Source organism: Canis aureus, chromosome 29 (assembly GCF_053574225.1).
Source record: "Canis aureus isolate CA01 chromosome 29, VMU_Caureus_v.1.0, whole genome shotgun sequence".
Taxonomy (NCBI): Eukaryota; Metazoa; Chordata; class Mammalia; order Carnivora; family Canidae; genus Canis; species Canis aureus.
Window position 1 is genome coordinate 40,531,356 of NC_135639.1, and position 15,402 is coordinate 40,546,757.

At 44.5% G+C, this 15,402-nt stretch overlaps 1 protein-coding gene across 9 annotated transcripts in view; it reads right to left on the bottom strand.

The window, feature by feature from the left end:
- WDFY4 (WDFY family member 4) overlaps window positions 1–15,402 on the bottom strand; it is a 285,914-nt gene that overhangs the window by 69,376 nt on the left and 201,136 nt on the right. For all 9 annotated transcript variants that reach the window (XR_013368304.1, XR_013368303.1, XR_013368305.1 and 6 more), the window contains 3 exons: window positions 13,104–13,224; window positions 11,203–11,288; window positions 9,473–9,535 (listed from right to left, as the gene is read on the bottom strand). Coding sequence is in view for 6 of the 9 variants with exons in the window: in XM_077878621.1 (XP_077734747.1) it covers window positions 9,473–9,535; window positions 11,203–11,288; window positions 13,104–13,224 (270 nt within the window). In the remaining 3 variants the exon portion in view is untranslated. The remainder of the gene's footprint in view (window positions 1–9,472; window positions 9,536–11,202; window positions 11,289–13,103; window positions 13,225–15,402) is intronic.

Here is a 15,402-nt window from a genome sequence, read left to right on the forward strand (position 1 = left end):
CTAAACAGCATGTTTTTTATAAATAAGTTTTCATACATACTGTCAAGTAGCTTACAACAAGATTATACATTTATATATTTACCAGTAACATATTAGAGAATCTGTTTTACTGATCCTGGTCAGCTTTGAGTATCATCCTTTATATTTTTCCCTTCATTTAATGTCTGAAATGATTTATTAGAAGCCCTTCTCCAAGATTAATGAAGCAGTCGCATCTGTGAAGTGCATGATGAAATGTCATACCTTAGACTCAGGAGCCACCACTAGTACATTGGGCCTTGAACATGTCCCTAAGGTAGCCATTCTGCTATTTTAGCTACTTCATCTGTCATCTAAGAAGTATAGAATCCATACAGGAAATATGATCCAAACAGATAGTGGTGGCCAGCTATTTGGATACCACTCATTTCCATTCCTAGCTCCTGGAGACACCCTTTCTTTAGAATTAGTGTTCCTCTCTTAGACACTCAAAGGGATCAACAGAGAAGAGGAATCGAGAACTGTCTCCCCATGCCCCTAAGTATGATCTTGGTCTGGGCCATGGATTTGCCCCCTACTCCCTCTCCAGCTCTGTCACACCATACTTCCTCCACTGCACTTGGTCCTCAACATCCTCTAGGCACTGATGCTGGATTCACTGCCAACTGAGTGGTTGGGGTGCAAGATGACATTTATTTGTCATCTTGAGTACCTCATTAGGCTTTCATTCTCACAGTCATATCATAGGAAAGGGTTGTAAGAGTGTTTACCTTCACCAGGATTGCTAAATAAACAGGCAAGGGGCTTTGACTTGCCATAGGATATATCCATGTTAGACATCTTGCTAGCCAGGAAACCCTGGCAGTATGATGAAGCAAAGAGGGGAGGTAGAGATAAGTTAGGTGTCATCTTACACATTCTCTTTCTTTTTTTTTTTTTCAACAAGGAAAAGGCTTGATGTTGACATTCCTTGATGATTTAAAATACATAGTCACTTTTTTCCTGAAAACTGTATTAAACCCAAAAACACCTGATAGGAAAATCATGGGATTTCTCTTTCCTTAAACAGAACCAAAACCCTATTTAGGTTAACCAAGTCATTGCCCTCTCTGAAAGCCAGGCATGACCTGGGTGACCCCTGTGTGACCTCTACCCTTGCTGTGTTTTGCCTCCATGATTTGGAGTAATTGCCTCAGTCTCTTGTGTCTCCATTCCCAGGATCCGTTCAACATCTCTCTAGAGTAGCTTATGGCAAAAACTTGAAGACTAATCAACAAGAATAAACGACTGTGAAGAAGAAAAGTCCTCGGTTAGGCATTTAGAAGAAAGAGAGTGGTAAGGGGAACATTCTGGAAGCCAGACCCTCTGGTGCTGGCCAAGATACTGACTTGCTTCTTAAATTCACTTTGCCTCTCTTTGCTTTAGACTATGTGTGAAAATGACTTTGGGAAATATATGGTTTATTTTTATGTAGATAAAGGTAATGCTCAAGAAAATGACAAATATAAGTTATAGAAAATTAAAGTTTTAAAGAAGATTTTAAGACTTAAAAGACTTATGGTCTTTACACTCAAACGTAAAATTTCTATGCCAGTTGCCTATGGTAAGTTACATACACATAATGCAATCCCTCAAGTGACTAAAATTTATACAAAAATAAATATACTCAAAAGTACTATGGATAAATCAAAGAATTTTAACAAGTTCGTCAGTAATGCACAGGTAAGCAAAAAGAAAAGAAAAGAAAACAGAGACATGAACAACAGGGAAAAAATAAACAGAGAAACAAATAATAAAATGACATATTCTAACATGTCAATAATTACACTAAGTATAAATAATCTTCTTTCTTTGTAATGGCCCCAAACTAGAAACAACCAATTTCTCTCAATAGGGAAATGGTTAAACAAACTCTGGTATATCCAGGTCATGGAATACTATTCAGCAATAAAATGGAACATACTATTGATACTTGCAACAGTGTGGGTGGATCTCAATAGCGTTATTCTGAGTTTTAAAAAAGGCCAATCTTTATGGGTCACATACTTTATGATTCCATTCTCTAAAGCACAAAACAATTGCAGTGGAAAATAGATTAGTGGTTGCCAGGCTTTAACACTGTAGTAGAGGGTAAGCAGGACTGTAAAATGGTAGCACAAGCCATATCTCTGTGGTGATAAAAACAACTGATCATGTTATAGTGGTGGTGGTTATAGAATCCACACATATGATAAAATGACACAGAAATATGCACAAATATTGTATCAATGTCAGTTTCCCGGTTTTGAAATTGTCTTACTATAGTTATCGTATCAACCACTGGGGAAAATTAAGAGAAGGCTCTATGGGACTCTATGAATTATTTTAGCAACTTCCTGTGAATCTATTATTTTGAAATTAAAAAAAATTTTAAACAATCTTGCAGTCTAGATGCAGCAATAAACAGATCCTTGTACATCTGCCAAGTGTTAATTCATGAGTATGGCAAGCTTAAAGTTCTGCAACCATCCTGAAGAACTAAGGCATTTCAGGAGAAAGAGTACCTTAACCTCAGTTCACCAGACTAATCTAGAATTATCTATTGTTGATAATTGTCCTTGAAGATGATATAATAATAAAAAGAAAATGCACATCTTCTCTACCCATGTTCCAGGTTTTCTGGTGGTGACTGGGCACAAGTAGCAAGTTGGGTGGGGGAACTTGAACCAGCAAGTCACTCTCTTCATATTTTTGGGCTTTTTAATCACCAAAACCTCCTGGCTCCATGGAAGCAACATGACATGGTGGAGCTGGAAGGACAAAGGGGCCAGGCTTGGTGTAGACAGGCATAATTTCAGCTTCTGCCTAGAATTAAGTCTGAGGCCATGGCTAAGGGTATAGCAAAGAGGAGATAAGCAAGAGAGATAAGAGTAACACAAACAGGGTTAAAAACCAAGGTCTATGCATGACCTAAGTAGGGCTCACTGCAGGTCACTGGGCTCAGCTGCTAATGGCCTGTTGCGCCAACCATGTGAAAAGTTCCTAAATCCAGGGGTACTGGTTATACCACCAGGTTGTTTAGTTCACCTCTGGTTCCAGCAACTATGCTCTAGACCTTGGGGTCTGAGTAGTGTCTCAATTGTAGTGTCTACAATTGCCACCTCCCCCCCGCCCCCCGCCCCTGGGGTTGTGTATTCCCAAAGAAGCACAAGGGGCATGTTTCTGCATTCAGTGATGAGGCTGAAGTCATCTTTATCAAAGCAATCATTATATGACAAATTACTAGTCCCCTGCTGGTCAACAGTGTTGATTTCTGTAGAGCAGGACTGAAGGAGCAGTCATGGAGAGGAGAGAGGTACTTGAAATTTAGCCTCCATGCTGCTGGCAGTGGGGCTCCTGACCATGTGATTGATTGTGCTGAATGATCATCATCTTATGGGAATTTATAGCTTCTATGGCTGGTTTTCTGAGCTATTTGTCTTTCATTATTTTTCAAAGAGTTCCTATAAGGGAACTCTGACAACCCTCAACTGTAGAACTCTATGCCAAAAAATGCACTTCATTTTAAACATTATATTTAAGTAAGCTATACAATCGAGGGTACATTTCAGAAATTACAAGTACCCAGATACAATCAGGTCCCAAATATAAGCTCTACCTCATACCTAACAGCCTACGCCAGCCCAGGGACACTTTGCCTTGATGGCACAGCAAGGGAGCATTTCAGATGATGTCAGAGACCATAGCTATGGAAGGATGCCTCTAGCCCATTTAAAGGTGTGTGTGTGTGTGTGTGTGTGTGTGTGTGTGTGTGTGACTAGATATTTATCCAAAGGATACAAACATAGTGATCCTAAGGGGCACCTGCACCCCAATGTTTAGAGCAGCAATGTCCACAACAGCAAAACTATGGAAAGAGTCCAGATGTCCATTGACAGAAGAATAGATAAAGAAGATGTGCTACAGATATATGATGGAATATTACTCAGCCATAAGAAAGAATGAAATCTTGCCATTTGCAACGACATAGATGGAACTAGAGAGGATTATGCTAAGTGAAATAAGTCAGTCAGAGAAAGACAAATGCCATATGATCTCATTCATATGTGGAATTTAAGAAACAAAACAGATGAAGATAAGGGAAGGGAAGGAAAAATATGAAAATTGAGAGGGAGGCAAATCACATTACACTCAACTCTACAAAACAAACAGGGTCGCTGGAGGTGGGGAGAGAGGGGCTGGGGTAACTGAGTGATGAGCATTAAGGAGGGTATGTGACATAGCGAGCACTGAGTGTTATATGCAACTGATAAATCACTAAACTCTACCTCTGAAACTAATAATACACTGTGTTAAGTAAATGGAATTTAAATAAAGAATTAAAAAAAATAAAGGCGTTTTCTGTGTACAACAGAGATTCTTGAAAGAAGAACCAGATAGGCATCCAAGCTTTGAATTTCTCTGAGTTTTCTAAACTCTGGGCTTAGTATGAACTATAACCATTGGGAAAAATACAATGCTGCCATCCCAAAGAAATGTCTGTATAGAAGAAGTCCAAATGTTTGGGCCCTACTTTTTTAGAGCATTAATATAGAAGATTATATTCTGCAGAGCTCTTTTTTCACATCTTACAAAAAGGGAACTGCCTTCTTTGATACCCACTATCCTTTAGACAAGGACAAATTTGATATTCAGCGCCAAGAGAAAGTATTTTCCAGGAAAAAAGAAAAGAAACAAAAATCCCTGATTCTTATTTTTCTGTCACTGGAATATGATGTAATCTAGGGCAAGTATATTTTTTTTCTTAGTTTCAGGACAATTAGATAACTAGGTCACCTGATTGACACCTTTAAACGAATTTTGGGATCTCTCCTTTAAAGGAATTTTGGGATCATTTTAAAATGATCATTGTACTCTGCATTTAATTTTGAAGCTGTTTGAAACCCTTTGTAGAGGATACAGACAACTCTGAGTGTAAGAATTTGTTTATTCACAGGGACATTCTCAACCAGCTGGCCTTCCCTGTCACTTTAGCTGTTCTTTCTATTCTTCTGACTCGTCCTTCTCAGTTCTCAGCAGAGCCTGCCTGTGTCTCACATTGTGGGGCTTTCTGGCTCCCAGATACTTAGCTAGCTAAGTGTCTAGCTGGCTTTCTATGAGAAACACCTGGAGGCTTGCAGAATCTTGCACCCCATGAATATCTGATGATGCCACATGCTGTCATCAGAATGTTCTAGTCTTGTACCATAAGGAGACATGGATGGATTACAGATCCCAGGTTCATCCAGGCTTTGCAAGTATTTCCCAATTAGGATCCAGGCCCACAGAAACTTCTTGTAATTCAGTTATGGAGGCAGCCATTGTCATGGGAATTCTAGGCATAATTCTGGTACCCAAAAGTTCTGGTTTCCTATATGTAAGGAATGGCCTGCAGAGGGGCCAAATCAGTTCTCAGACGCTGGGAGTTGAAGATACAAAAACCTACAGCACAAGCCAAGATTCTTGGGCTAGTTGAAAACTCTCAAAATGGATTGCACACTTGTATCAGAGATGAGAAGTTCATGTTCACTAGAATGTCCGAAAAACAGAGGGGTATTTTTTGACACTCATTGTGGGGATTGGGCATTGCCCTTAGTAATCCAAATGGAAAATAATCAAGTTTGCTCTAGGCATGGGGCAATGGCTAGCCTAGGCCTCCAAAGGCTGAGGGCCATTATTGCGTTTCTTATCTGAAACCCCTGAAGATCCAGTGTGGCTGGTGGGAGAAGGACTGGAGAAGAGAGATGCATGAGGTCTGAGAGCACAGCCAGCCCCCTGTTTTAATCAACTCTTCCAGATACATGCCTACACATATAGCAGGGAATGCTAAAACTAAGTGAAGGAATTAAAGTATTTATTGAGCATCTACTGCGACAACTGAGATTGGTTTGATCTCAAAGCCCACTGCTGGCTGTTGCATCACAGTCTCACCAGGTCCCAGAGCCTAGGATCAATGATCCAACTGGGGTTTCTTCATTTTGGAAAGCACACCTTCCATGAGCTTAGATAAGCATTCCTCTGGCACTATGCATTGTCCCCAATTGACTCCAGGACTTCCCAACTTTATGTTTCCCAAGGGCCTCCATGCTTGGAGCTGTTCTGGGGTTGTGCCAGGCAGGCACAGAATGGCCCTGAGAGATCCTGCTCCAATGGGCCCAGAGAGCCATCATAGAAAAAATAAACTAAATGGAAATAGCACAATGCCCAGTTGTCCCACAAGTGCAAGTGCATCCCTATGAATGAGTGAGGAGAAATTTCCATACCTTTGACTCATCTCAGGCCAAGAATTTTCCTGACACTTAGCAGTCATTTTTGTACAAACCCCCCAGCTTAGTGGCCATAGCCACAAGTTAGCTCCTCTTCTGTGTTCTTCCTTCTACTTTTCCTTTGTCTGCTCCCCCTCCATCTGGGGCAGAAATTTAGACATAGGTATGCATTGTTGGGGCAAAGCATCTCTAAGACTCTGAGAGCACCAGTATAGAAATGGATAGGGTGGGGCTCACAGTTGTGGGACAGCTGTGTGCCCACTGAGTGATCTCACAGGCATCATTTGTAAGGAAGAGAGTGATCTGTAGAGGCAAACTGGGTTCAGTGAAGTGGCATGTCAAAGTTGATGCAAAGAGAAATTCCAGGGAGAGAGAAAATGAGTGTACAGCTCATGAGTGCTGTGGTGTCTGGGGGGCTCTCCATATGGAGCAGTGGATGGCTTTCTGCTTTAGCTGACCCCCCAGTATTCACCTTTCTTCTGATAACAGAGCCCTGATAATCTTGGGGAACCACCACCCTGTGTGGTCTATGTTGTTAGGTGGGACTGATCCCATTTCCAGAAGGTGGGTGGGCACATGGCACTGATCTGTCCTATGAAAGCACTTGATTAGTTCTGGGATGGGCACTAACCTAACTTTGGAAATCATTTTTTGGGATTTTTGCTAAAATTACTGGAACAGAGCATTCCTCACGTGGTAGAATTCCTAAGTTATTGACTGGAGCTATTGGTTGGACAACCTACCAAAAATGGAGTCAACTCAAGGGAAATCCTCACTATGAGGTGTACACCTACAGTGTGCTGGGATTTATTGAACCCAGAGATCTAGCCATGTCAGGAGCCAGACCTTTATTGGTCTTCAGGTATGTGAGGTGATGGCGGGTATGTGAAGTGATGGATCTGCTTTTTTCGCTTCATTTAGATGGAAACAGCTTTCCATAATTGCACTAAAATGTTACAGAGAAATTGAACTGTGGACAGTAAAGTTCATATGAAACAATATGAGATCACAAGGGCTGATATTCAGCTAATATGCACAGTTAGGACTGTACCATTATTGAACTACTGAAATACGTCCATTTCAGTTTGTAAACAGTTATCTCTCTTCTAGTGACCCAGCACCTCCTGGGCCTCCTGGACCATTCCCTGGCATGCCATGGACTTCCCCACAAATCTACCAACTAAAGGATTATTGTCTGATACAACAGGAAGCTTCTGCTGGCAGCTACTTCAACTGCTCTTTTGAAGGTCATCGATAATCCCCCTGTTGCAAAATTCAATGGTCATTTCTTAGTTCTTCTCTTGCTTGGCCTACCAATAACATTTGATCACAAACACCATTGACCACTCCCTCTTCGAATATTTGGCTTAAAGGACATTTCCCACACCTGCAGTCCCTCCTATCTTCCTGGCTGTAACTTCTTGATTTCTCCAAGTCCTTAACTTCTAAAGGCTGGCATATTCCAAGGTACAGTCCTTCCCATGTGTACTCATTCACTTGATGATCTTGGCCAGAGTCATAGCTTTAAATACTATTTCAAATTGCCATCTCACCTGGACCTTTCCCTAAACTCTAAATTTATATACCCACTGGCCTACATGACACTCCCAGCTTGACATCTGGCAGGCATCTCAAAACATGTCCAAAGCTGAGTTCCTGCTGTCCACCACACCCCAAAGTTCTCCCTTCACTCTTCCCATTCCATTTTCCAGTTGCTCAAGCCTAAATCATTGGAGTTATCCTTAGGTCCTCTCTCACACACACCACACTTGATTTGGCAACAAATCCCAGCAGACATGGCTTCAAAACATGTCCAGAAACACAGCACTTCACACCATCTTTGTGCCATCATCTCCTTCCCCTCCCCCAATCCAAGACATCAGCATCTCTCAGCTACATTACCACCACAGCCTCCTGACTGGACTCCCACTTCTGCCTTCGGTCTACTACGCTTATTTTTGACACAGAAACCAGAGTGATTCTTTTAAAATATAAATTAGGTCACATCATTCCTCCAATACTGACTTCTTACTCAGAGTAAAAGCCAACGCCATTACCGAGCCCCCAAGGTTTGCATGAACCAGCTAGCTCTTTCCCCTCTCTTCCCTGCACCCCACACATCCTGACCTCAGCTGAGCCCACTGTACTCCCCTGATGGCTTTTGCTTTGCTCGTCCCTGGACCTTGAAACACTCTTTTCTTGGTTACCTGCATCACTCCATTCCCCACTTTGTTCATGGCTGGATTCAAATATCATTTTTTTGGTGAGGGCTTCCCTTACCACCCTACCTCTAAGTACTTTATCTTTTATACTTATGCTTATTATCTAATACGCTTTTTGTTTCACTCATTTAAATTGTCTTTTTTCTACCTCCCTCAAGAAAATGTAAATTCAGTAAGGACAGGGGAGATGTTGAGTGTTTCGCTCGTTACTCTGCTAAGCAGTAACCACCACATTTAACAAGCTATCAATAAATTGTTATGAATGACTTGGCAGTATCTGTTCCATAGTCATAAATATTTTTTTTTGTTTGGGGCTTTTTTTATTATAATTACTTTGAATGCCACTCCTGGGGACACCCCTCTCCACCCCATTCCTACATACTCCTGGAGAAAAACCAGCAACCACCTCTTCTCATTTCATTCATAGAAATAAAAGCACTTACTGATCCTTGAATTAGCCTTCCAGAGAACTGCGTACTTGTAAAAGGAGACCATTTTAGGTGGCTGCAAACATTTCATTTCCTGGCAAGGATGCTCCATATCACACATTCATAAGTTAATATCTGACTCACATTCTACCATATGCTAATTGAGCTTCTGAGCTTTCAGAGACTGTCATGTAGGAAGGACAGAGCTGGGATTGCTCACAGCCCCCACCTGGGGGCCTGACACCAAGGCTGGGCCTGGGTTGACACCACACCAAGCGACCTTCCCCACTCACAATGGGCAGAGGACCACTTCTTGCATTTTGGTCTGAAAAAGTCACAGAGCACATGGAATTCCAAGTCCCTTTGCAGAGGTTTAATCGGCAGAAGGAACTCCAGGAGGAGGATGAGAGGATGAAGATGAGAGAGAGAAAAATGAGGGGGATGGTAGATTGATGTGCTCTTTGCATACCTTCTTTACAGTAGGTTTAGACAATTGAAAACAAAGCAAGGCCAGCACCATGCCCAGAGAGCATAGCTGGACTCCTGCCTGCATCATTACCTTAGATTGAGGGGGTCTTCCGTGATGCCTTTCCCCTTCAAGCTGGGTTGGAAAGAGCAGAAGCTAAAAAAAAAAAAAAAAAAAAAAAAAGGAAAGGATCATTCAGCAGCAGAGCCAAGACTCTTCCACCACCAGAGAGACATTTTTGGTGCCAGTCAAGAGGGTAGATACTTGTCCCTTTCACACCCCATCCTGTCCCCAGATCATGAACACCAGAACCAGACCCAGGTGTACCTCTGTGATGCTCAGGGGCAGTCCCTGGCAGGCACCACACATTCTGGCCTTAATAAAAATGATAATAAACAATAATCTATAATTACAATTAAAGCTATGCATGTTGGCAGGTTGGGCCAGGTGCTTGACAATTTCATTGCCAGTTTCAGCAATCACTGAAAATGCCATCTTATTTAAGGCTCCTTGAGGCAGGGCTGGGAATGGTTTGGCCAACATTCACTGCCTGAACTATGGATGTATAAGACTTCTAAGGTTAATTGTGAAAAACTGTGCTTAACACACAGGAATCACAGGGAAAAATGGATGTGAGGTTCTGCATTGCCTCTCTCCTTCTTTTGGCTTGATCTAAAATGGAGCTTGAGGAAAACCTGAAGAGGCCATATAACAGCACTCCTTGGAGGCACCTCAGAGGAAGGCCCACAAGCAGCGGAGAAGTGCCCAGAGCTGGTGCAACTGCCTCTCTACAGGAGTCGCCTTCTCCCTGCTGGCCCTGCCTTTGGATCGGGCAGCTGGTCCTGGAGCCAGTTACTGGTCAGGAAGGCAATGCTAGAATCTCTGAGATCTAAGTAGGGGTGTCAAATATCACCTCAAAACTTCCAGCCCAAAGTGGAGCTGAATTTAACCACCCCTTCTGGCTTGTCTGGCTAAGAACCTGCTTTCCTTTCTGGCCCTTCTAGATTTCTCCATAACTCTGTATATCTGTAAGTTTAATGATGATGAAAAAAATAACCATTAGTATCAAATCATGTATACACTCACTTAAATTTCTTAGACTGATTCATCAATTTGGAGAAACAAGTTAAGCTAAAACAGCAGGCTTCTCTCTTTAAGAAAAAAAGATGTTCCATGAAGAGGTGGGAAATCAGTTGTTTGGAATTCTTTCCAGTGAAATATGAAATTGGAACAACTAAAATTGGCAAGTGGGATCAAAAAGAAAGATTAAGCCAAAAAAAATTATTTGGAAAATTAAAAAAACAAAGCCAGAAGATTCTGGAAGGCCCATTAAACAGCTGGCTTCTTAAATGTGTTGTGTCTACACAAGTTTTTCCCCCTTGTCATTACTGTCCTAAACGTCTTCAGTCCATGAAACAGAGCCTGTTTCCCAGGATTGTGGGAAGGCACTTCTGCATCTTTCTCTCCACCTCATTACATGATTTTTTCTAAGATTTTATTTATTTATTCACAAAAGACACTGAGAGGCAGAGACACAGGCAGAGGGAGGAGGAGCAGGCTCCCTGTGGGCAACATGTTACAGGGACTCAATCCTCGGACTCTGGGGTCATGCCCTGAGTCCAAGGCAGAGGCTCAACCACTGAGCCACAAGGCGTCCCCATTCCATGATTTAACAGCTCTGGAGGTCAGGAAGTCCCTCTTGTGTCTAAATCCTGCTTGCCGGGGTTGAGAAGAGTGCACCCGAGAACAGAGCAGAGCCATTTCTGTTCTGTTTTCAGTTCATGATCAGTTTTCTCCTGGAGAAGGATTTTTCAAACCCTTACCTTTTGAAGACTTTACTCCGATCATTGTTGTGAAAGACAAGAAACTTGGAATATCCATTTTGGAAAAAGAGCTCCAGAGCGATGTCCTGTAAAGAGAAACCCCTTTCACTGCTACTGAAGTTGTCTGGAATGGAGAGACCCCAGGGCCTAGAGCCACCAGCCATGGGTCATTTGGTTCTCGGTGTCAGGCAACCCTTCCGGGTTGATTCTTCCAATCTCCCCAGGAGGTGGGAAGACCTTGATGATAGTGATGAGTGGGGGTCTCCACAGAATGGGTAGAAAGGCAGGGGGCCTCAGACTTCCTTTGACTGAAGCAGGAAGCAAGGGCCCCACTCCCAGGATGAGCCAGAAACAGACAGAGGAAGGAAAGGGCCCAGGGGCTACCTTCAGACACTTTCGTTTCCAGAGTTTGGTTTCCTGAACCAGAGAGTCACCCTATCAGAACATTAGGGGAACCTATTGGGTGGGTACAACTCCCAATCTGGGCAGCACTGTATGAGGACCTACAGACCTGCAGGCACAGGGTGCTTTGCCGAACTCATTTTGCAGAGCCGATGTGATGTGGCCAGGCTGACATACCAAGGGTACTTTGTTAATGGATAAATGAACTTTACATAATTTCTTCTTATTTCTTTCCCGATTCCAAGCTGTGTAAATAACAGACTTGGAACAGCCACAGAGAGTCTATGTGTAGAATGAGGCTCATGGATGAGATGGGGTCAGGGAGAAAATTTCCAGGGCTGGAGGTAGGCAGGGGTGAGGCCTGGGCATGGAAGCACAGATGGATGCTGCATCCCACAATAGTCAGGTCCCACTTCAACGTGGCTGGAAGTGAGCACTCAGAGTCCAGTTCACTAGGCTCCTGAGCAGAGGGAAAGCATTCATAATGATCCTTTCTAGAATGAGCCCTGCTGAAAGGCCTCCCTGAGCTTCAGTGTCAGATAATGATAAGTTAGTCCCCTGGCAGGAGGATCACATGACAAATTATAGACCCAAAGACATTTACAAGTAAGATGCTCTTATGATCAGGGGTATTAGGGCCAACCATTGTTCCCTTGTTGGCCTTAGCGGAACAGAGACGTTACAGAGAGGGTGGAGGAGAGATCGGGCCCCTCCCATCCTACAAGGGTGGTCCCGAATCTCGTCCTCTGCCTGCTGCCTGGGTGGCCTCTGGACACAGAAGCAGCTTCGTTACTAGTAAGGCTGGGCTGCGGAGGCCAGATGTGTCTGGGGCCAGCAGAGGCTCCTCCTTTTACAACTCAAGTGAGAAGCTCCAGGTTGTGTCTGGCTGGTGTCAGAGCCCTGCCTCTGAAGGGAATTAGCTCCACTGGCCCCTGGTGAGCCTTTGGAGGTACTGGGTGAAGCCCTGGGACCCTGCTTGGAGGGGATAATCAGGAGATCTCTGAACCACTTGGCCCAGGAAATGCCCAGAGAATGTGGAGATGGGTGTGGTCATGGGGCAAGGGCAGAAGTCAGCGGAGGCCATGCATGCCCTCAGACAGGGTAGGCTGACCCTCGACCCTTAGTCATCAGCTCTGCCATGAGGCAATGGAGCTGCCCTGTCCTGTACTCTAGACTCTCCAAAGCCGCTCACGGGCAGGTTAAGAGGGAAAATACAGCAAAGAGGCTGGGTCCTTAATGATGCAGTAAGAGGGAGAAGTTTCCAGCAGCCAATAGCAGGGACTAGGGAGAGAGTGAAGCAGACTTCAGAACTGCCAACCAGGAAACTGGGCCCAACAAAAGTCATGCTCATAGATGTGTCCCAGAGGGCACTGGGCGGTGCACAGTTGTGAGGGAGGTGACAGGGGATGCTCGTCACACTGAACGGGGACCTCGCCAGTGTCTGGACCACTGCACCGGGAGCTGCTGCCTGTCCCTCTTGCCCCCTCCCCAGGGCGTACCTGCAGGAGGAAGCGTGCCTGCCGGAGCTCGCTGAGCTGCCCATAGCTGTGACTCTGGCACGAGTACTGGTCGGAGGACCTGTCCTTGCTGCACATGTTGAAGATGAAAGGATCGCTGATGCTGGAAAGGAAACATGACATGCACTGAGAGGGCGAGTGAAAGGCTTATTCCCCTTGCTGCACCTCCCCTGTGCCTGTGGCTCTGCAGACACCATGGGGGGAAGTGCTGTAATCACTGCCAGACAGGAGGCCGGTGCCTTGACCTGCCGACTCTTTTCTGAGCTCCTGCCTCTGTCTTTTCTGAGCTCCTGCTCCAGGGTGGGGCACCAATGTCACCAGGCGAGGGGACAGCCTCTAGGGTAGACAGTGTCACAGGGTGCGGGGGTGTGAGCAGGGGGTATAAGAACCTTCTCTGGGTACAGGGGTCAAACATGGGTCAAGGGGCTTGGGAAGAGTGAAAGACCCCATTACACACAGAAAAATTTCAGGCCAAAAGACAAAGGCAGAAAGATGAAGGGCCTCCATAAAGAAGCCTGTGTTTGGCGGGGCTTCAGCAACGTGGGGCCTGAGGTGACCCGGGCACCCCCGAGCCCCAGGGACATGTGCAACAGGCTGAGAGCTCCAGAAGGTCTGGAGGATGCTGGCCACAGCATCGGCGGGGGCCCCCAGAGCACAAGCCCAGAGCCAGGAGCCCACTCAGAGGTCAGAATGACTCCCCTTGGGAAGAGAAGGAGAGGGGAAAAAAGGAGAGTCATGAATTTGACTCCGATTCACCCCAAAGAGGACAGTTTGTGCACTGGGAGTAAATGGAAACCCCTTTAGGGAACCAGATGAAGCTTTTCACCACTGATACAAGCAGGGACTTCACAAAAGTGATTTCAGTTATAGACTCATATTTCTGAACTTCTGAGTTACACAGCAAATTTAAATTGTGTACATGATTGCAAAAGCTCTGATCAAATGCCCCTTTAGGACTTGAAAACTAGAGGGGCCCTCCAGGTGTCTCAGCCCTCAAGAAGCCTGTGTTATCAACCACAGATCCAAAGAGCCAAGTACTGAAAGATTCTGCACCCACACAGGCGGCAGGAATGGGAGAGAAGTCGGCATTCCACCTCCTCCCCACCGCAGCACCGAGGCTGACCCTCCCCACCCAGCCTACAGAACAGCCCCTGGGCCTCCATGCCACACACCCCGGGGGGAAACCAGAGAGATCAGTTTGTCCCACAGGGCGGCAGGACTTCTCTCATCACCGGTGAGTGGGGGTGGCCCAGCATCTGCAGTGCTCAGGACTTGGATTTGTGCATGATGCAGAATGATTCCCGAAGGTGGAAGGGCGGGCTGCTCATGGGGGACAGAGCCTAAGCCCATTGCTCAGCCTCCAGCACAGCCAGCCTTCCAGGATGTAGACTCAGCCCTTTGCAGCTCTTCCTGCCCCTTCTTAGAATAAGCCTCTCAGGCCCCTGCTCTGAGCCACATAGCTATAGGTTTGATCAAATACAAATGTGGCTTTTCTTGTGGATGCTTCTTTCTGCTTGGTGCTTTAATTCAAATCTGCTGGCTAAGGCTCTTTGTCCCTCCATCAGGGGCTAAGCTGAGCTACCCCTGAACTTCTTGATTTTGGTCTTCTGGCCTCCAGAACTGGAAGACGATAATTTTTTTTTTTTAAGCCACCCAGGTTTTCGTACTTCGTTATACACCCTTAGGAAACAAATATAGTCATTCTATTCAGGCAATAAAGGCTTTCACTGAAAGCAAAATAAACCTTCTGGAAAAGTTCTTAACTTTCTGAGAAAGTTCCAAAGTACACAAGTATAATCAATGCTGGAGGATTTGCAGTGTTCCTGAGTTTTATTTGGGATATTTTTATGGTGCATCAGAGAGCCTCTTTCAAGGTCTAGTGCTCAACTATATTCAATTTGATGGCAGTCTTTTAGAGAGACATTTCAGGGTTGCGTTAGCTTTATTTTTAACTGGCTTATTTATGTATCTTCCTTAGTCTCCATGGTCAAAATAAGACTTAATCCCCATTGATCTGACATGATCTAATAGCCAGTCTCTGAGAACCGCATCTCCACGAGTGCTAGCAGTTTCTTAGAGCAGCAGACAAAACCTCAGATAGAAAGCACTATCTGGTTAACAAATACTTCTTTGAGGTCTGGTGACTAAAATTACCTAAGAAATTCCCAAATGATATTCCAGGGTAGTAATCTGTTCTCACTCCCCTCCTACTTGCATTCTAGAAAAGTACATTTCCAGACGTGGAAAGTCTCCTTCATCATTGCAAATTAAATGAGTGCAT